The following is a 21838-nucleotide window of genomic DNA, read 5'->3' as shown; positions in this document are numbered from 1 at the left end:
GTCTCTTCTCCAAGCTGAAAAGTCCTAATCTCTTTAGTCTTTCCTCATAGGGGCGCTGTTCCATTCCCTTTATCATTTTGATCGACCTTCTCTGTACCTTCTCCATCGCAATTATATCTTTTTTGAGATGCGGCGACCAGAATTGTACACAGTATTCAAGGTGCGGTCTCACCATGGAGCGATACAGAAGCATTATGACATTTTCTGTTTTATTCACCATTCCCTTTCTAATAATTCCCAACATTCTGTTTGCTTTTTTGACTTCTGCAGCACACTGAACCGACAATTTCAATGTGTTATCCACTATGATGCCTAGATCTCTTTCTTGGGTAGTAGCACCTAATATGGAAACTAACATTGTGTAACTATAGCAAGGGTTATTTTTCCCTATATGCATCACCTTGCACTTGTCCACATTAAGTTTCATCTGCCATATTGATGCCCAATTTTCCAGCCTCACAATGTCTTCCTGCAATTTATCACAATCTGCTTGTGATTTAACTACTCTGAACAATTTTGTATCATCTGCAAATCTGATTACCTCACTTGTCGTATTTCTTTCCAGATCATTTATAAATATATTGAAAAGTAAGGGTCCCAATACAGATCCCTGAGGCACTCCACTGCCCACACCCTTCCACTGAGAAAATTGTCCATTTAATCCTACTCTTTGTTTCCTGTCTTTTAGCCAGTTTGTAATCCACGAAAGGACATCACCACCTATCCCATGACTTTTTACTTTTCCTAGAAGCCTCTCATGAGGAACTTTGTCAAATGCCTTATGAAAATCCAAGTACTCTACATCTACAGGTTCACCTTTATCCACATGTTTATTAACTCCTTCAAAAAAGTGAAGATTTGTGAGGCAAGACTTGCCTTGGGTAAAGCCATGCTGACTTTGTTCCATTAAACCATGTCTTTCTATATGTTCTGTGATTTTGATGTTTAAAATACTTGCCACTATTTTTCCTGGCACTGAAGTCAGGCTAACTGGTCTGTAGTTTCCTGGATCATCCCTGGAGCCCTTTTTAAATATGGGGGTTACATTAGCTATCCTCCAGTCTTCAGGTACAATGGATGATTTGAGCGCCGAAATTGCACGGGCATTCATTCACTGCCGGCGGGGACCGTGCATTCATCCAGGCAGAGGGAGCCGGAGGCCGCTTTCGCCGCCGGCTCCCTCTGCCTGGATGAATGCACGCCCACCCGGCCGCCTTGAGCGCCGAAATCGGGAGGAGAGGAGAAGGGAGAAGGGACTACCGTAGCAGGCCCGAGCCTTGCTACTTTTTCGGTTTGTTTTTTTTTTGCTTCGGGAGGAGGGGACAGGACTGGGGCTGCACCGGAGACCGGACGGGGCCTTGAGCGCCGAAATCGCCCCCATTTTTTACACTTTATTCCCATTTTAATTTTCGAACACCACACTAACACCAAGTAGAGGGTAGGCGGTAAACTAACAGGTTAAGGACGCGGCAAAATAGCGGGTTACAAAGGAGATAATCTGAGCGGGCGTCACAGTATCGGAGGGGAATAGCTAATTCCTTCATTATACAGCTAATTCGTTCATTTACATATGATATACATGCTGCGTGCGGAAAGGGTTATGCGTCTGTTTTAAGAAGCGCTAAGGACGCGTGAAACTGGAGACTGTATCGCTGGATCGCCTTAAGCGTCCGAATTGTGCGCTCCCAGCACGTTACAGACGGGAAATCTTCAACCGCACGTTACAGTATCGACCTGATAATGTTCCTATTTATCTCACACCCATTACAGGACTCCTTGGAAGGCGGGATGGTTCTTTAGTTCCTAGGAAGTTTAGACGATTGGTGGACCATCTGCTTTTAGCGGCCTAATTTCTCTATTGCTTTTTGGAAGAGGAACCCACACCTTTAATACTGGCGACGACAAGCTAGTCATATTGCAGATACTAAAAATCTTCAATCTGCACTTCGACATGAACAGTTTAAATATAATGCAATTTGGGGTCTGTATCATTCATATCTAGTGAATTCTGCAGATTAAGTGTTTTCTCATTTATGTTTCTAGGTCTGCGCTGCAGGACTACTACTCGCCTCGTTTTTGACTAAGCAGTGAGACATGTTCTGATGTGTGTATTCTACTTAATTCTGTTCTTGCTTTATTTGAATATATTAGAAAACGTATAAAGAATTAAAAAAAAAAAAAAAAAGGAAAGAAAGAAACACTTTTAAAAGCATGCTCTAGGCAAAAAGAAAATTTGTGAAAAACAACACAGACATTCCACACACACTAAAAGTCGTCATTGGAAATATTTCTATTTTAATTAGTAAATCACAGTGATACAGGAAATTTATAATAAGCAGCAGCACATAAAGAAACTGTGGATTTTGGTTGACAATGCAATGCCCAATCTGAAATTCAGATGATTTAAAAACAGATGTGCTCATCTCAACCTACCAAGAATGAAGGGCGTCACTTTATTTGATGCTAAGCTTCCCGTATTGATGCCAGTTTGCACCATTTGGCTCCACCCAAACATGTTTACCTTGTATCAGCACCAGTTTCCCTTAGCACCTGGTGGGGAAAGTCAGTGCCTGACACAACGCACAAACCATGCTAAATGAAAGGCAGACCCGCTGCAGCCACAAACCCTTCCACTCCTGGAAAACTATCACCTTGAAAAGCATGAACTTTGGCCCCATGCCCAGGTAATACAAAACACCAATGGGCCTGCCTCAAAAATCTGGTGGTACCAAGAAATACTGCTGAATTTGACCCCAACCAAAAAGGCTAAATGACATACAGGGCAAAAGTCTTGTTAATCACGAAGACTCAATCGTGCTTCCATACTTCCCCAGTTAAAAGGAAGCAAGCCCATTGTTAAATGCAAGCGTCTTTACAATTTATTAATTTCTACAGTGCAAATTAATAACAAACATGCACTGTTTAAATTTGTAACAGAGAGATCCAGTTCATTTATTTAAAGCCAGCATATACATATTTTCTACTGCTTTAAAACACCTGACTTAAAACCCCATTTATTTATGGCAGAACAAATCTCTTCTCTGTTAAGAAAGTGTCTCCTCCTTGGGCCAGCCCCTATAGCTCTGGTGTCTGTTGCATCTTAGACTCTTGGCCCAAGGTCAGGTGTAAGGTTTGCACTGGCTGAGAACGTGGGAGGGCAGGGGTTAGCAACCTGCCATCCAGCCTCGCTGCAGACCAGATTACATGACCATCGCTAAAGCAGGAGGATTAAACCTCCGGTTACAAAATCATGGAATACTGCTGCCATTTGTGTCGACAAGGAAAGATCAATAGTGTAAAATGCTGGGACCCTACCAAAGCATGCTGAGTGTGACATGCTTTGTACTAAATTTAAAATTCATGCAAAGTGTGTTAAAAAAAAAAAAATAGATACAAGTTTGCTGGAATCATTTTGAAACTGCACATCTGTACGCCAAGGATTTAACTTCCTGCAACTCGAAGGGGAAAAAAAAAAAAATTCACCCCAAACATTATGCTAGTAAATATATCTGCCAAAAAGTACTGCGATACTTTTTCCCAAATGTGCTAAATGGATTCTATCAAGTGTGTCTCAGTGCTTTTTGGGGAGGGTTTTGCTTGTATAATACTTTTCTGGCATTTCTCACCCCCCCCCCCCCCCCCGCCCCTTTCCAACAGTTTCAGGGAAATAAATATTTGGGCAAGTAACACACGGCTTTGAAACTGTACAAGCAAATCAACTTGCAGGCTTTAGAATAATTTTTTCTTACTTTTGCCCAAACTTAAAATTTGGCCCCATGCTATAACCAGGATGTACCCAGTGCAGCTATGTTGAATTGTAATTTTAAGTGCCAAATACTTGCAGACTCTCCAGGAAGGCCAAATTGTGGGAGAAACTCATCAGCCACTTAGCAAACCCATCAAGCCTGGCTTGCAGCCAGATTCATTCATTCTTCCCTTCTTGATTCTGAATCACACACCCTTATTTTGCTTTATGAAATTTCAACCACCACAGGGATTTGGCTTCTGCTGACCATGTTTAAGAATCTATGAAAGCTGGACAACAAAAGCCTGTATCACGTCATATATTCTCCCAAAACTGAAAAGATACAAAAACATATCAAGCACACCATTGTTTGATTAATTAAAAAAAAAAAAAAATTGGAATTGGGATAAGATGAACTATATGAATGCAGTAAATGTCTGTCAAGAACAAGAAATGGGAACCAGAAAAGAGAATGATCATAGTTTGTTACAAATGCAAGACATTTTCATCCCAAAACACTAAAAGAAAGACTTTCATATTCACAGCATTCAAGAGTGAAATGAATTGCTGTTGGTGACACTGAACATGAACCTGCTCTACACAGCACGATAAACACAGCTTTGGAAAAGAAATAACAAAAGCTGGAAATCTGGAGGCAACTAATACAAAAGCGATGGTGGCAGAATGTGAAAACAGAAGAAAATTACTACTAGGACTTATATAATATAGATCTGTATCTATAACACACACATACATTCATGCAGTTTTTTTGGTTTCCAAATCTTTGGCTGCATCTTCCTTTAATAAGATAAGAAGCTAATACGCAGCTGTAAGAGTGCATAAAGCCTTCCCACACCAGAACCTGGAGGGATTGATATGCAGCCATATTTGAACTCACTAAACTGGCTCAGCTCAGATATTCTGAGATCTGATGGTAAGAGTCTGCCCTGCCACTTGCAAAAACAGTTGAGAAACCATATTTGGTTATGAATACCATGCAGTCAGCAGACTCAGAGATAAATTTATAGCATTTAGTACAAGTGCCACAGGCTCTGATCTCTCACACTGTAACGTGCTTCTCGGGCAACACAAATCACCACTTCAGATTACCTAAATGTGGAGTCTATGACTTCCTGGGCTGTGAGCTTCAGTGGTTTAAACTTTTCATATACTCAGATTCTACAAAATCAAAATCAGTCAGTAAGTTCAGAATAACTTTTAACAGTTACCATGACCGAACACTATAAATTAATCCACAGATATGGGAAGGAATTCTGTAAATGAAAAAAAAAAAAAAATTGTAAAGAGGATTTGGATTTTCCCTCCAAATTTTTTTGACCCAGCGGTTTCCTCCTGCTCCTTTTTTTTACTTCCAGCTCAAATCAGACCGAGGTTGTGATCTGATGCTATAAACCTTCATTTGCAACTATCCAGGGGATTTTTTTCCCCCTATTTTTAATCAACTCCCAACTTGTGTTTTATTCTGGTCACTGAAATGAAAGTGCTGGGACAGAGGCCAAGCACCAGGGCTCCTTCCAGGACCCCGCAATCATGGGCCCCTAATCCGACCATTAGTTGTCACCCTTAAGCAATGACCATGGCTCCCTCCATGACTTTTTTTTTTTTTTTGAAAGGTTGAAGCAAAGCATCACAAAACGTGCAGAACACTTCACCGTAAAAAAATAATTGTGTTACAACAATGCACTAAAACAATAAATACATTTTCCATCAAAATCAAGTACCTGGATTGTTTTTCCAAGTCCCATGTCATCTCCGAGAATACAGCCTCTTCCCTGGCCATAGTGCCCGTACAGAAACTGGACCCCTTCTCTTTGATAATCCCGTAAATATCTATTGATTGTGTATGGGACACAGTCGCCATCTTCTGACAGCTGAAAGGCAGCGGCAGGGCCCAGAGAGCTCCTGTTACGGAAAAAGGGCTTTTCTAGGTCTTCATCATCAAATATGACGCTTTTCCAGGCATCCCCATCGGCTTTGACTTTGCAGAGTTTCGTTAATCGGATTTTCCTTTCTTCAGACCCCAGAAAAGACACAACTGCAAAGGAATCTCCATTTTCATCCAATTCAATGGAAAGTATTCTGGCTTCACAGAGCTTCCCACTGTCAGAACAAGGAGCAAGACACCTCTCCCCAGCATGCCACTGGCCTACAAACACAAAACACACATTTATTTATGAAGAGGGGTGGGAAAATATTTAGACAACTGGGGCATCAGCACAACATTTCTTTTCAGGACCCTGAAATTTGTTTTCCTTATTATCTCAGTTTTCTCTTGTTTATTTTGTTTTGCTCTTTTTTGTACTGTTTGTTGGAGGGGGTTGGGATGCTTTTAGACAAAAAAAAAAAAAAAACACACAAATGTCTTTCCTCTCTGCCCTTCTCAGCTTCCAAACACCACCTCCCACCCCTCCATCCAAGATCTCTCACACCTCAAAGCTTCTTCCTCCCCCTTCTCCTGGCACTTTCCCACTCATCTATCTCCCATGTTCTTGACACACTCCCCCAACTTCAATTTTTCTCCTTCTAGGTGGCCCAGTGGACCGGATGGGGAAACCACAGGCCATAGCACATCTCCCCACGCCCTGTTGATGCAGGAGCAGCTGCATCTATACAGCTCCTGCTGGCAACCGAGGCTCTGCAGGGGCTGACAGACAGTTGCAGCTCATGCTGATTTTTTAGGTGCCAGGCACCAAGTTTTACAAAAAAAAAAAAGGGTGATCTGACTTTTTCCAGCCTGTTTATAAATACTATAAATTAAATCAGTTCAAAAGTGCTTGAACAGCTGCCTACCTAGGCTAGAATTATTTTTTTACCTAACCCATAATCTGCCAGTGGGCGTACACAGGGCTGAGCACTTGTGTTATTTTGTTAAGCAAAAAGAATACCAGTTCTAAAACCACATCATGCCTCAGTTCCATCTGGCGTTTGAACTACAGAGCGCACATCCAAAATACAGTCCTCTGCTTGCTCCGTTTCCTGAGGAGCCAGAAGCAGATGAAAGAACACACAGGTGCGCCTTCCATACTTATATAGAGTGTTAGCTATTTTGTACAGCTAATGGAGAAGCCTGATGTAGAGAATAAAGCTTACTTATAAGGACGTATTTACCTTTATTCAGGAGTTACATTTTAGTCTTTACGGTTTTATGAAATCAGAGTACCATAATAGTAAACGTAGTAATTATTTGAATGCTAACTTATTACAGGGTGATGGATGCATGGAAACAGCCTTCCAATAAAAGTGGCTGATAGAGGCAAAAAAAAACCAGTTCAATAATTCAAGAAAACATGTGATAAACACAATGGATCCTTAGTAGCAAAGGAGTTAAAGAAAGCTTGGCATCAACTGGGTTCTGCATGGGTAATTTGGGCAGATTTGATGAACTTAGCAGTCCTCATCAATCATGTTCTCCGTTCCTATTTCCATTAAATAACACACAGCATTTAGGTACCTATGTAATTTAAAAAGTGTGCTAAAATCATCCACATCACTTTCAGCATGCTTGGTCCCTCTCCCCCTCATCCCCCAAGCATAGTGGATCAGGCTTTTAGCACTTTAAATACGCTAATGATATGCAAAGCACAACTGCATTTAAAGGCATTCAAAGGAGCATGATGTGTACTCAACATATCATAAATGCTCCCTCATGTTAACATCCCAAAAAGAAAGGGACAGTTATTGCAGAGAAACCCCTCCGGGGTGGCCAAAATACTGAAAAGCCCCTACCAACTCTCACCCCACCTCTGATTCCCTCCTTTTTTTTTTTTTTTTTTTTATTCCCACTCACATTCAAAATTCTGCCAATCCCCTTGATTTTCGACCCGCTCGTTTCCTCCTGCTCTTCTGTACTTCTTAGTTGAAACAGAACTAGAGCTGAATCTGGCACCATGCGCCTTCATTTGCAACTACCGGGGGATTTTGCTTCTATTTTTATATTCCCCCTCCCCATCCCCAGCATGTCTGGCCATTAGGAGTCATCCTTAAGAAATGATCACAGCCCCCCCACCACCACCACCCCCCACCACTCTGCGGCATCCCTAAGCCAATCCAGTGGGCGGGAAGTCCCAAACTCAAGGAACTTCCTCAAGGCAGCACCCAACACTGCCCCGGAGCTGAACCTACCCCCCCCCCCCCCCCCCCATATGCACTAACTGAGCCTTAATAAACAGCACTATAACTGATAGCATTATTCATCTGCATTTCATATTATTGAATCTGAATTATTGCTTATCTCGCAGGCTCAAAGCAATGTGTTCACGTTAAGACAAATGAAAACAGATTACAGTAATCACATCAAACAGACAGCAAGAATAGAAACATTTCACAAACAGAATTGCAATTAATATTAAGCCCGGTAAATAAAATTAACACAAAAATAAAAAAAAAGGCTCCACTACAGTAAACAGAGGGAAACCCACTTAAGAGAAGTTAAATGCCTTCTTGAATAAATGCTCCCTAAATCTAAGGAATTCCTCCTCTAAACAGAGCGCCTAAGTCAGAGAGTTCCAAAAGACAGCAGCTGCGCCCAAGTCAGTTTACAGACTAAGGAAAGCACTGTAAAAAAGTATTCTCCAATCCTAGACTGAAATCTTAAGTTTATCAGAAAGAGATTGGGGGACCTAAGTCATGTACTGCTTTAGAAGGTTTAAGTAATCAATTTTAAATGAAGATCTAAAGAGAAATGGACAGCCAGTTTAAATTAGCAAAAACAGGCAAAATATGCTCTCACATTCCACAGCCTGAAACTAATCTGGTCACTGAAATTTTTCAAGCTGTAAACACACTCTATACACTCTTCTGCAGCGATCCCACGAACGAAGAGCTGCAATAGTCTCGTGAACACTGGATGAATGCAGGAAGTACTGTCCTTTTCATGCAAGCTCACAACTTACAGGCTAATTTTAAAATGAGCATGTGTGCGCTCATACATGTGCAAGTCAGCATGCGAGCGGAGATGCGCTGCAATTTTAAATCGTGCATGCACTTACACCCATGTTTTAAAATACACCTTCTGTGTATAAGTATATGCCTAAGCTTAAGAGACTGCTCAAGAAGACGTACTTTGCAGGCTTGTGTGTGCATATGTAGGCAGATTTTAAAGCATGCTCGTGTGAGGGACAATCCAGTTTTTCCCAATTAGTCCACCAGTTTGCCCAGTTAACATCGAGGTCTTCAAGACCGCACTTGTTCTTCATCCTGCACGTCACCCAGTTCCCTCACCCTGTCTTGTAAGCCCTAAAACTCGAGATCTACAGACTTGCTCCTCATCTGGAGCAGGAGTAAAGTTATGCGGATAACAAGTCAATGCACACCGTGCTCTCTGGTTTTAAAATATGGAGTTACGTATTTTAAAACCAGAGCGCGAAACTGTTGGCCCCGCCCCAGAACACCCATGCTCTGCCCAATTCCCGCCCTTCGATTTTTGACCCACACTTGGGCATATACATACGGACTTCACAGCTTTTTAAAATCCACGTTGCTCACGTGCAGCTCACCGTTTGCACATATGTGGCCATTTTTGCACGAGCAAGGCTTTTAAAATCGACCTCCAAGGTTTTAAAAGGCATACTAGACAAAGTCTGGACCAGGCCTTTTTACTAATTAAATGTAATATTTACCCCATGTACTCTATGACCTATTAGAAAACAAACAATCAAACCAGGAAAACAATTCAGTAAAATCCTAATGAAATCCTAATGAATATCGATATTAACAGCTTCCATAAAAATGTTGAACATTTTATCTAAAACGCAAAAGGCACCAACAATATTATTTGAAAAAACACACTTCTGGCGCGCAAAGAAACAATCAATGTATGAATACAAAATATTGTTGATAAAGAAGAGCCACATCTGCAAGCCTGACAACATGTTCAACAAATTGAACCATCCAGTCTTTTCTTCATTTGTGGATCTTACCCGGCTAAACAGCCTGATGTAGCTATTGTGGGCTGAGGAGCCTATAGAGATTAAGAATACAGCATTGAGAGACCTGGCGTCCGAATAGAAGAGGCGTTTGACCCCTGAGGAAGCTGCAAATAGTGCAGCGAAACACCGGCCGCTGTCGGGGATTTTGTTTATACAAAGCAACGGGATACTGGTTACGCACATAAATGACTATTTATTCATAAAGCAACTGATTTAACTAATCTCTATAGGCTCCTCAGCCCACAATAGCTACATCAGGCTGTTTAGCCGGGTAAGATCCGCAAATGAAGAAAAGACCGGACGGTTCAATTTGTTGAACACGTTGTCAGGCTTGCAGATGTGGCTCTTACTTTATCAACAATATTTTGTATTCATACACTGATTGTTTCTTTGCGCGCCAGAAGTGTGTTTTTTTCAAGTAATATTGTTGGTGCCTTTTGCGTTTTGGATTTGATTTCAAGGACCTACACTGTGCTCTTTGTTGTTTTGCTTAAACATTTTCTCTATCCATAGTACTGTGGAGTTCACTATGGAAGAGATTGTATCCTCTTCCCACAATCTCCGCACGGGAAATCTAAATTCAAGCAGAGCCCTCTGAAGAGCGCTGTTGCTATGTGAAATTGGCATGTGGAAAATATGAATTCACATGTATTTTTCAGTATTTTTTATACTATTTTTTTTCTTTTTAATTAACTGCTACATAGTATTCATGTATTATGCACTACTAATTTAATTTTTCTGATTCAGAAATGGAAGGCATTGAAGAATATCATATACCTGAATAAATTCTCCCACAGCACCCAAATTTCCTCCGCAAGGCCTTTAGATCAAGGGTTCCCAACCTTTTTGAAAAACAGTGGACCCTTTTTCAACCTCCAAAGTTTTCACAGACCCCCTACTTGTTTTTCTTTAATTTTTATCTACTGTTATATGCCCTACATAAAAAAAAGGATTTCAATGTAATAACAAAGAAATAAATTATATGAACACCAAAGTCATTCATAATAGAATCGATAAAACATTAAATAATCCTTACTGCTTTAAACGGATTTACATGTAATTGCAAAGTGCAACAATAAATGTGCAAGTATGGATTGGTGGACAGAAAGAGAATGACAGACTGGTAGAAATGGACTGCTGAAGGAGAGAGACACTCTTGGGAGAGAGCGACTGGTGGGGTGAATGGTGGAGGAAGGGAGAGCAGGGGAGAGAGAGAGAGAGAGAGAATGTGGCTGGAAGGGCTGGACAGGTAAAGAGAGAGAATTGTGGGGCTGAACTGGTGGAGGGAGAGAAGGGGACTGGTTGGGATGGACTGCAGACAGGGAGAGAGAGGGACTGATGGGGGAAGGGGAAAAGAGGGATGTTTGAGACAGGCCCATATCACCAAAAGGGAGACGTGAAGAGAGATCTGGTGCACATATTTCCCTCGCAATACTCACCATGGTTTTTTTGGTTTGTTTGTTTTGGGTTTTTTTTAAAGAAAGTTACCTATTACAGTGAAACCAACCTGTTATTCCAATCTTGGCAGGGGTCCAATAGCTCTCTCCACACCTGCCTCTTACCAAATTCCATACATGCAAAGACAGAATGCTCCCCGCTTATAAAGCAGGAGGCATCTCTACAAATATTTTGAACCATTTGTTGCAAGATGCTGGACATGAATGTCAGTGGCATTTCTAGACACAAGAACCAGTAACAAAGAAACCCGTGGCCAGTTTCAACATTCTAGTAAAAGCACAATTAAAATTATTCAAACGAATTAATCAATACAAATTTTTCTATATGGGAGTAAAGTCTAGGGTCTAACACAAGATAGGACAGAATCTCAATATAAAATCTGCACCTCAAGTTCTTCAGTACACTGCATTCACAGAAACTCCCCCAACAAAGGGCGCAGAGCAGAACAAGGACATTTCCCCTTACCACCTACTATAGAAAATAATACTCAAATTCTGGTGTCACTTCAGTAACAGCACCACAAACTCCCTCCACTACCAGGATTACTGCATAATATAAAATCTTGCAAAAAGTACTCAGAATTTATAGAAAACTTGCCATACTATAAAGCCCTAACTACTAGACTGTAACTAACAATTCTACCCATGAAAAGGCAGCATTACAAATATTAAACCAGGTCCTAAAACACTAATACACGTCCTATTAGGAAAACAAATCAGGTTGCTATAGATCCCTACACAGAAACTACCTGCTAGCAGAATACCTCACCTCAGTCACACATGCGAAACACAGATAGACCCTAGCTAAATACAGAATAGAGAAACCATAAAATAGAAATACAAACATACAGCAAAAACTGAACTGGAAACCACTAGGAGCCAGACTCTGAATGCAGTGCAACAATGGAAAATAGAAACCACTATTCCTCAAAAAACATCAAACAATAAAATCAAGAAATATAAAATATCAATCATAATAGTAAAACCATACTAATAAAAATTTCAAAATAGCTGATGAACAGAATAACATTCAATAATTAATCTTTTTTTTTTTAATTTACCAAACATCAATCAAATATTTCAAACCAACTAACATCAAATGGCATCCAATAATTAAAACCCATAAGGATAAAAAAAATCCCCTGCTGTCCATCTCTAAGAAATTCTGATTTCCAGTCACTCAGATGTTAAACTCTCCTCTCACTATCATATACACAAATGTTAATTCTCTCACTCACACACTCCCTCTTTCATGCAGATATTCGCACACACACAGGCTCTCTCAACTCCACAGGCTTACACACACATTATAACCCATTTAAAGGATCAAGGTACTTCAAACTGCTTTATCACTTTCTTTGCTGGTGCAGTCACTGATATGGGCAACAAATTTTCACAAAAGTCATGTTACGGAAATGAAATTAGTCAATTCTTAAAAATTTCCATGTGCTAAACATGAATGTGACTGTGAAAATGCAAAATTGGCTTTAGTTTTTTTGTAATATGCAATAATATAATTACATCTTGAATTGTATGCCAATAGTAGGAGACCTACGGTTAATACAGTTTGAAAAATGAAGTCATAGACTACGTCTTAGATTTCTTTGCTGGTCTCTTGTACACCTGTTCGGGAGCATCTCTGCGGAGTGTCCAGCAGTAGTCAGCCAGCATGAATATTTCAAATGCTCACCCTTTCTGACTGGGCTTCATATAGTACACTGCTGATGTCAGCTTACTCAGCAGCAGCATGGCAGTAGAACTGCATTGCATCAGAAAATGATGTAATAAACTCTGGATGATGTGTGCATGATGGTATTATGCAATATGATGCAATATTACATCATTCTAGGCTTATTTACAGTCCTACTGGATAAATTTACATGACTAAACACAGAAAGTGAACTATATTAAATATCTTCAAAACGAGAGCCAATAAAAACTTTTCATGGTCATATTCGTGTTCAGCACATCAAGATACTACAGAGTAGGACCTTTGTAGGTCAGTAACACTTTCATTGTTGCCCAGTGAATTGAGAATCTGAGGATCAGGCCTTTATAACTGGAACTTTATCGGCTTGGCCCTTCCTGGGCCTTCAGTCAAAGACAACCTTACAATAGCCAAAATCTTTTTTAAAAGAAAAGACAAAATTCTGATTAAGCATAGAGAATCTTATCATCATCTAAAGCTGAGGTCCACAGACTCCTAGGAGTGTGCCACACCATAACAGGGGGTCTGCCGGCCACACTACTAAGAGGAAAGAGCATATGCCAGTGCAAGAAAAAGTCCTATAGTGATGCTGGTAAACAAAATGTTGTGGTAGCCAATAAAGAGGCCCGAGAGGCCACCACGGACCCCATCCTGCTGCAGTGGAAGAAGTGGTCAGAAGAGAGGGGAATGCTCAAAGTGAAAGGCTATGGTAGTGTGTGTGTGCGTGAGAGCATGTAGGAGGAAGTGTGTCTGTGTGTGAAGGGAGCCCCCGAGAGCCTCCGTGTGTGTTTGAGTCTGTGAGAGTGTCAGACTGAGTATATGAGTGTGTGATAGATGTAAGGTAACCTGTGGGAGAAAATGTTTGTGTGTGTGTGCACAAACCTTTAGAAATGTATGAGAGGTTATTTTAGGATTAAGAATCTTGTGAGTGGCTTACCTGGAATCTGTATTGGAATTTTTTTTATTTTACTAGGAAATCAAATACAAAAAGTATCTCTGCTTAAGCGTTTTAGGAGTTGTTTCTTGCTTTCTCTGTGTTTTCTATTGCAAGGGTTTTTTTGGTGAAACTAATCTCTCGGTGCTTTGCTCAATGCACTTGCTGGCACTATCTGCAGATTCTGTCACTTCACCATTACTTTGAGTGTGCTATGTCGCTCCTACAAGACACTCTCCTCAAAACTCACGGTCAATGCCGTGATTAAAAACAGAAGTGCATGTACACAATTGCTAACAATCGGCAATGCTTTCCTATGAACATGGCAGATAAAAAAATAGCACTCTGATGTCACAGCATCTTGAGATGCGCTGGCAGAGCAAAGCGAAATGGCTGCAAGCATGCTGAGCCCAAGGCTTTAAAAAGTAAAAAAAGCCCTACTGTTTGTAGCTTCCAGTAAGATAAGAAATACAGTTTGTTAAATCTGTGCAGACATCAGATCCCTTCCAATAATGTAAACATTGCAGGACTCCAGGAACACTGGAAATTCCATTAATACTATTTTTAAAGTCCCCATCCCAAAACAATGTAGAATTTAAATGCTTTTTTTTTCTATTATGCACTGGTGCACAAGGTGAAATTTAAACTTACCTTTAAAATTTAAATTTCCTTTCCTTTAGTCCTTCCAGACAAATGCAGAACCCACTTGTCTGGACTGGTCTGGCATGGACAATAAGCAAAATGCATTTATTTTACAGATGGGGTTACCAGAAAGATAGGGGTCACCTGCCCTTTTTCAATCGACAGGAAACTGCCCTTTTTCTGGCCTGCAGTGGGTCTAGAAGCTGCAGGAGGTTCGGAGACCTTGTAATGATTTTGCCTGCCACTGTGGTGGCAAACGGCAGAGAAGAAAGGCTCTAGCAAAGAAAGTCGCTGTGTTTTGCAGCCATTTCTCTATTGTATGGTTCCCCAATTTCAGCAGTAATGAATGGAGTAAATTCTAAAAGGTTTAGTGATTCAGGCCATAATTAATTAAAATTTGCAAATATAATTTGTTTCTAAAGTAGCTATTTCCAACCATACAGGTTTTAAAAAAGTTTTGCGGGATATGTTTTCAAATCAGGTGTCCCACTAATATTATTGCCACAGATTACAATGTAAAACTTTTTAGAGAAACAGCTTTCTTTTTAAAATTAATTCAAGCAGCAAGACTTATAACAATGAAATGATTCCTACCCTTGAGGTTAAAGACCACAGGCTATCTGGGAGACTACATTTTATAGTTTGCATGAGAAGGCTTTAAGAAGCCTCCATTATCTCCCATGGAGCTCTGAAGCGTTTACAGGGTTTCTGCGGGACTTTTAAATGAGGTTTTTGTCTATTAGCTCTCAGTAAAAGGTGGCCAACTTAAATACCAAAATGAGGGGAATAAAATGAATTCTAGAAAAGAGATTGAACTTTTGTCAAAGGATTATTTTTAAAGAGAAGAAAACTATTTCATTCCATCTTGGTTGGGAAAATATTAGATAATACAATATACTTCTTAGGTTCTAGCTGCATTATTTCCAGAAGATTATTAAATATGACTAAGAAAGAAAATGTTTAGGTTTATCTGCAGTGTGAAAATTCTTTCCAAAATGATGTAAAGCGTCAGTCTTTCTACATCATGCCCTTAAAAAAATGGAAAACCCCAGCTAATTTGTCAAGCCAATCATTTCCCATGTTTATAAAATGCAAATGACAGAAGCATTAACCATCATAATTTTTGCTGGATGCATAAAGAGTTCAAAAACAGCTGCAGAGAGGCAGCAAGTGAGTAAGTAGCTGAAGTCTGGCGTTTAAGAAATGTGAAGTAGTGTGGTCTTATGGAAGTGTATTTTATTTATAGTCTCAGATTACAGTATTTAACTTGCTCCCGACACTGGTACTTAAGAATATAAATCATGTAAGATCTGTGGAAGATTTTCCTTGGTTAGTGCAGTAGTAGGATATAATATTAATTACCTTTTTTTAGTGTAAGTTTTGCACAGTTGAAAGGTTTACATTTAAAACTCTTCTATGTGTCTTTATCAAGAGCATCTAGGGACTGCATTATGGGACTTTACATTTACTCAATAACTTTGGTTCCAGAGATCCTCTGAGGAGGACTCTTATAATGATTCAACACAGTATCTTTATCTGAACAGTATCACATAACCTCACAATTAATTCTGATCTGAGAAAAATGAAATAAAGTTTGGTGTTAACTATTGGGTAAAATGAAAATCACATATGTATTACAAACTCCAAGGAGATATTTGTAAGTTCCTTTTAACTTATGTACACTTTATAATTTAATAATTTTAAAGCTTTGTAACCTATGATTTATTATAGCTGCAGATGCTACACTGAAGTGTTCCAGAGAAATAAACATCCATTTCTTTAACATACTTGTGTGTACTTTGTTTTATATCACAACTTTATGGTTTAGCTGTGTTAAAAGGAAATGGGTCTGGTATTTTACAGCCACATACTAAACCTCTAGTTCTGCGCGTCATAATAAAACTTAAAACAATAAAAGGTGGAGGAAAGCCAACACTCTCAAATCATGAATAAGTCCAGAAAGGGAGAGAAGGCAAGCATTTAAAGCCCCCAATGGGGAATACATCTGAAGAAATGCATCCAAGCAAATCCAGTAAATTGTAGAATATTTAATTTCATCAAGCGTATCATTCTGAACATAAAGTTTTGAGAGTGGAAAGATTCATATAGCTGTGTCCCCCGACACGTATGTGTTGTTGCATGCAGTGCTGCATCAGGAGGGACAGGACACAACAATAAAAAACAGAAAAGGCAAAGTCACAAACAGTGGGGTAGATTTTAAAAATTTGCGCGATCGCGTACTTTTGTTCGCGCACCAGGCGCGAACAAACGTACGCTGGATTTTATAAGATACGCATGTAGCCGCGCGTATCTTCTAAAATCCGTGGTCGGCGCACGCAAGGGGGTGCACATTTGTGCAACCTGCACGCGCCGAGCCCAGCGCACACTGCCTGTTCCCTCCGAGGCTGCTCCGATTTCGGAGCAGCCTCGGAGGGAACTTCCTTCGCCCTCCCCCCACCTTCCCTTCCCTTACCTAACCCACCCCCCCCACCTTTGTTGGCAAAGTTACGCCTGCTTTTAGCAGGCGTAACTTTGCGCGCGCTGGCCAGCAGCCCCGCTCCGTGTTCCAGTCCCGGGGGCTGGTCCGGAGGCTGCGGCCACGCCCCCGGGCCGAAACCACACCTGCGTCGCCGCCCCCAAAACGCCACATCGCTCCGGGCACGCCCCCGACACGCCCCTTTTAGAAAGCCCCGGGACTTACGAGCGTCCCGGGGCTCTGCGCACGCCGGCCGCCTATGCAAAAGAGGCGCGCCGGCGCGCGAGGGCCCTGCGCGCGTAAATCCGGCCGGATTTACGCGCGCAGGGCATTTAAAATCCGCCCCAGTGTGAACAATAAAGAATGACCACCATAGGACCTAACACAGAATAAGTCAAAAAAGGACGTACCTTTCAACCATACATGCTGGAAACTTGAAGAACACTTTGCAAAACAGAATGATACTGCAGGCAAACCACTTCTGTTACAGAGAACATAAATACTCGTAAAATGCCGCCAAACTGTCAACACTGTGTGCATGATTTGTAGATTTGGGTCATGTGACAGTTTGGCGGCATTTTACGAGTATTTATGTTCTCTGTAACAGAAGTGGTTTGCCTGCAGTATCATTCTGTTTTGCAAAGTGTTCTTCAAGTTTCCAGCATGTATGCTTGAAAGGTACGTCCTTTTTTGACTTATTCTGTGTTAGGTCCTATGGTGGTCATTCTTTATTGTTCAAATAATCCAAGAAATTGTGCAGAATGAATTTAATGACTGCGCACGGTTTGAGTGATGATCAAAATGTGTTTACTTGGTACGGCAGCTCCACAGTGTTTTCATACAGCAAACTTATATACGAGCGGGTCCCCCAGTCATCCTCTATGTTGAAAACATCACAGAATTGTTAAAGACAAATTCGTCCCTCCCGAGGCAGCCTCGCGGTGAAACACAGGTCCGTGTCGGGGGACCCGCTCGTATATAAGTTTGCTATATGAAAACACTGTGGAGCTGCCGTAGCAAGTAAACACATTTTGATCATCACTCAAACTGTGCGTAGTCATTAAATTCATTCTGCACAAATTCTTGGATTATTTGTGTATCGTGTGCAGTATTGCTCCCGTTGTGGATTTTTGGAATTTCTCCAATCTTTATTGTTCATACTGTTTATGACTTTGCCTTTTCTGGTTTTTTTATTGTAGTGTCTTGTCCCTCCCGATGCAGCACTGTGTGCGACAACACATATGTGTCGGGGGACACAGCTATATGAATCTTTCTACTTTATGTTCAGAATGATATGCTTAATGAAAAATATTCTACAATTTACTGGATTTGCTTGGATGCGTTTCTTCAGATGTATTCCCCATTGGGGGCTTTAAATGCTTGCCTTCTCTCCCTTTCTGGCCTTATAATAAAACTTAAGCCAATCTAGCCCCTAACACTCCATGGGAACTCTTGGCCATGATGGCTAAAGACCCCCTCAATCAAGCACGGACCTAACAGTGGGGTTAAGAGTAGATCGAATTCCCCCTCGCCCCCCCCCCCCCCCAAAAAAAAGGTTCTATTGGGTCCCCCTCTACTGGTGAATATATAATTATTTATATTAAGATCAACTTGTACATTCAGGCACTGGGGAGGAGAACCTACAGTTAGGTGATTTATATATATTTTTCACTCAACGCACAATAAAGCTCTGGAATTTGTTGCCAGAGGATGTGGTTAGTGCAGTTAGTGTAGTTGGGTTCAAAAAAGGTTTGGATAAGTTCTTGGAGGGGAAGTCCATTAACAACTATTAATCAAGTTTACTTAGAGAATAGCCACTGCTATTAATTGCATCAGTAGCATGGGTTCTTCGTAGTGTTTGGGTACTTGCCAGGTTCTTGTGGCCTGGTTTTGGCCTCTGTTGGAAACAGGATGCTGGGCTTGATGGACCCTTGGTCTGACCCAGCATGGCAATTTCTTATGTTCTTATAATACTGAGGACAAAATATATAATTTCTTTGATCCAGATGTTAAAAATAAAAGCAAAACTAGATAAAGATACCGAGTTCATGATTCCATACCCTTAACTTGTAGAAAGAGCTTAAATACTTGAGTGTTTTATGTAAATTTCAGAATGTGCATAATTCTATTGGGCTAGATGAGTACTTACTAGGTAACAACCATTGAATAAGATGGGTTTAATGGTATTATTTGATGCTTGATTAATTGGAAAGTGCTGATCTACAATTTGCTCCAACTTCCTACAGAAGTACAAGAAGTACTTTTTGAAAACTAAAAACATAACTAGGTCAAGTTCCGCAGAGATTTTGTCTACACAGGATCACCACAAACTAATAATTACCCAATAAGAGTACTCTAACTTTAATATAATAACATAATAATGACGACAGATATAGACCAAATGGGCCATCCATTTTGCCCAGCAAGTGGCTTTTGGTAGCAACTGCCAAGCCTTGAGGTTACCCCCATGCATTCTGTTAAGGATAGTAACTACTGTGCTGTCAGACTATCATCCTCTTTTAACTGAACTATATAACTATGCAAGTAATAGTTTTGGTGGTTTGCAAAATAGTATAACAAGATATTTATAGCATTTTCATTTACATGTTGCAAGTAACATTTTCATGCTTCCAGTGCAAAGTAAATGCTATGCAAATATGCACCTGCTCTCTCCAAACAGAAACTTAAGATATGGAATTAACAGACATTAAGAATCTTAAAGTACTTGCCTGGGATTTGTTCTCTATTACAGTCTGATTCTGAAACTGTGATATCCATTTAAAATCTGAAAGATACATACAAAAACCATAATACCACCTTATAAGATAAATGAAAATGTATTAACGGTGAGATCGCTGATGCGTGCCCCCCCCCCCCCCCCACCTCCCCTCTTGTCCCAAATTTTAACATATTGTCACAAATTCTTGTAAGGCTACCAAATACAAGGCAATAGACCGTTATGGTGGAAGAGGCCGCAGCTTTATTGTACTTTAAACAATTTTATCAAATGGAACTAGTATATGATATGCACGAGCCGCTAATTGTATATATAACTAATGTTCCTGGGAGCTGTCCGCCGTGTCTCCTAGCAAGGCATCCCCCTCCTCCATCCCCACCCCCCTCTTGCTAGCAAGGGGGCCCATACCGCAGGCCTACTTAATACGGCCCAGCTTGTGCACCCACCACCAGCATGAGGTAGTAGGACTTGCCTCATGCCCCCCAATTCTTAAATAAGAAACACCCAAAAAATGCATGTCTGTGTAACAAAACTGGAACAATCTGACCCTGTCTATGGTATTGCCCAGGAAAGTAACATAATCGCATATCAACAATTTCTGGCTAAACAAGTCTCACCGACTTTGGCACCCAAAGCCTAGTAGTTTTCCACAGCATGCAAACTCAAAACGTTCATCAAATTTTTCTTAATATGTTCCAATTTTTGGTCGTCTTTAAAGGGGTTCACAGTCAAACTACTGGTTTCATCGCTGTCAATTTTGTCCAAGTAAGAAAATGATGGGCATGCCTTACCTTTCTGAGAAAGTCAGTCAACTATTGTTCATAAAAATATTTTCCACTGTTGTCCAAATTCATTACTACATAAAACAATATTGCCACACCTCTATAAAAAGAAAAATAAACTATAGTTCAGAAAAACATGTAAAAGGGGCAGGAAGCAAAGTTTCAAGGAGCTCCTAATGTCAGTTGTTGTGATAAAAACACAGTATTCATCCTCTACAATAAATCTAAAATATGCCCCAGCAGTTTTGTGCAGCTGAGAACTGCCTCATTTTCCTACATTTAGAAAAAAAAGTGCCTGTAGACAGACTGGTCAGTGATCAAGGGCTATATAACAAACCTTGGTGCTATAAGTTTAGACTATAAGAAATTACAGATTTTACCAAAGTTCACGCAGTCCTGGGACAGAAGGGCATAAGCACGAAGCTGCTTTCCCAAGTCGCATTTCCTCTGATTTAAGAGTCAACAACGGGAGATGCAGAGCAGGACCTGTCACTACCGGTGGGGGGGGGGGGGGGGGGGAGGGGCAAGGGGTGGCAAGTGCTCTCCTCTACTTTGCCACCCCAACCACTACCTCAATGCATTCCACTGCTGCTGCTGCCACCACAAACGCCGTCTACTTCAGCATCCCCACCAGCAACAGCCACTGCAAACCAAAACAACAGCACCATCAACGACCCTCCAGTCTCCCCTCGCTTGCGCCGATACCTGGTGAATTCAACGTGGGGAGGGGACGCCGTCGCACCCCTGACGTCACCTGCACGCTGACGTCACACAACGTCTTTTCCCCCCTAGCCGGAAATGCGTTGCGTCGCCTTCCATCCGCCAGCAGCCTGGCGGGCAGGCGCGGGAGACGTGTCAAGGATTCGGGCAGTGGTGGGGGCGGAACCGGAAGGAAATCCGACTTGGGAGCTGCAGGAAAGCTTTTTCCCATCCACTGGATCATGTGTCTGATGGGAACTGGGTAGTGCTGATTTTTGCTCTTACAAGGACCTTGGGCAAGCTTTTGTGAATGTGCTGCAAAAAAGGGTGTGAAAGCGAGATCTGTGTCAAGCTCCGTTCACATGCGTGCAGGATTTGAATTAATTGAATGTGACGTGTTGACAGAACTTGACAAATATTGCATTTGCTTTTTAAAAAAAAATATATTGTTTTAAGAGACTTGAATTATGGGTCTTCTATTATGCAGGGGGCGGGGGGTAAGCTGCCTCTTTTACCCATAGGAAAAAGTAGCCATGGGATTGGGGATGTTATATCAAATCCAATAAATATTATTAATCATTTCTGTAACCATGCAAGATCTATCATCAGTGGCCATAATGGGGCATCTGAAGTGTGTGCCTTGAGATTACATGAACCGTTTGTTTCTTGAGATTTCACGAGCATTTATAACAAGGATTTTCTACTACGAT

The 21838-nt window shown here is 40.9% G+C and overlaps 1 protein-coding gene across 6 annotated transcripts in view; it reads right to left on the bottom strand.

Moving 5' to 3' along the window:
* ERCC6L2 (ERCC excision repair 6 like 2) overlaps window positions 1-21280 on the bottom strand; it is a 427384-nt gene extending 406104 nt beyond the window's left edge. For 2 of the 6 annotated variants that reach the window (XM_029617610.1, XM_029617648.1), the window contains exons 1-4: window positions 21001-21124; window positions 20439-20529; window positions 19640-19695; window positions 5488-5912 (exon numbers count right to left, since the gene is read on the bottom strand). In XM_029617610.1, coding sequence (XP_029473470.1) covers window positions 5488-5912; window positions 19640-19688 — 474 coding nt within the window. In that variant the 5' untranslated portion in view covers window positions 19689-19695; window positions 20439-20529; window positions 21001-21124. The other 4 variants (XM_029617631.1, XM_029617627.1, XM_029617634.1 and 1 more) reach the window with 4 other exon arrangements.
* Between the last annotated feature and the right edge of the window lie 558 nt (window positions 21281-21838).

Source organism: Rhinatrema bivittatum, chromosome 1, assembly GCF_901001135.1.
Source record: "Rhinatrema bivittatum chromosome 1, aRhiBiv1.1, whole genome shotgun sequence".
Classification (NCBI taxonomy): domain Eukaryota; kingdom Metazoa; phylum Chordata; class Amphibia; order Gymnophiona; family Rhinatrematidae; genus Rhinatrema; species Rhinatrema bivittatum.
This window is presented reverse-complemented; position numbering and strand designations above follow the sequence as displayed.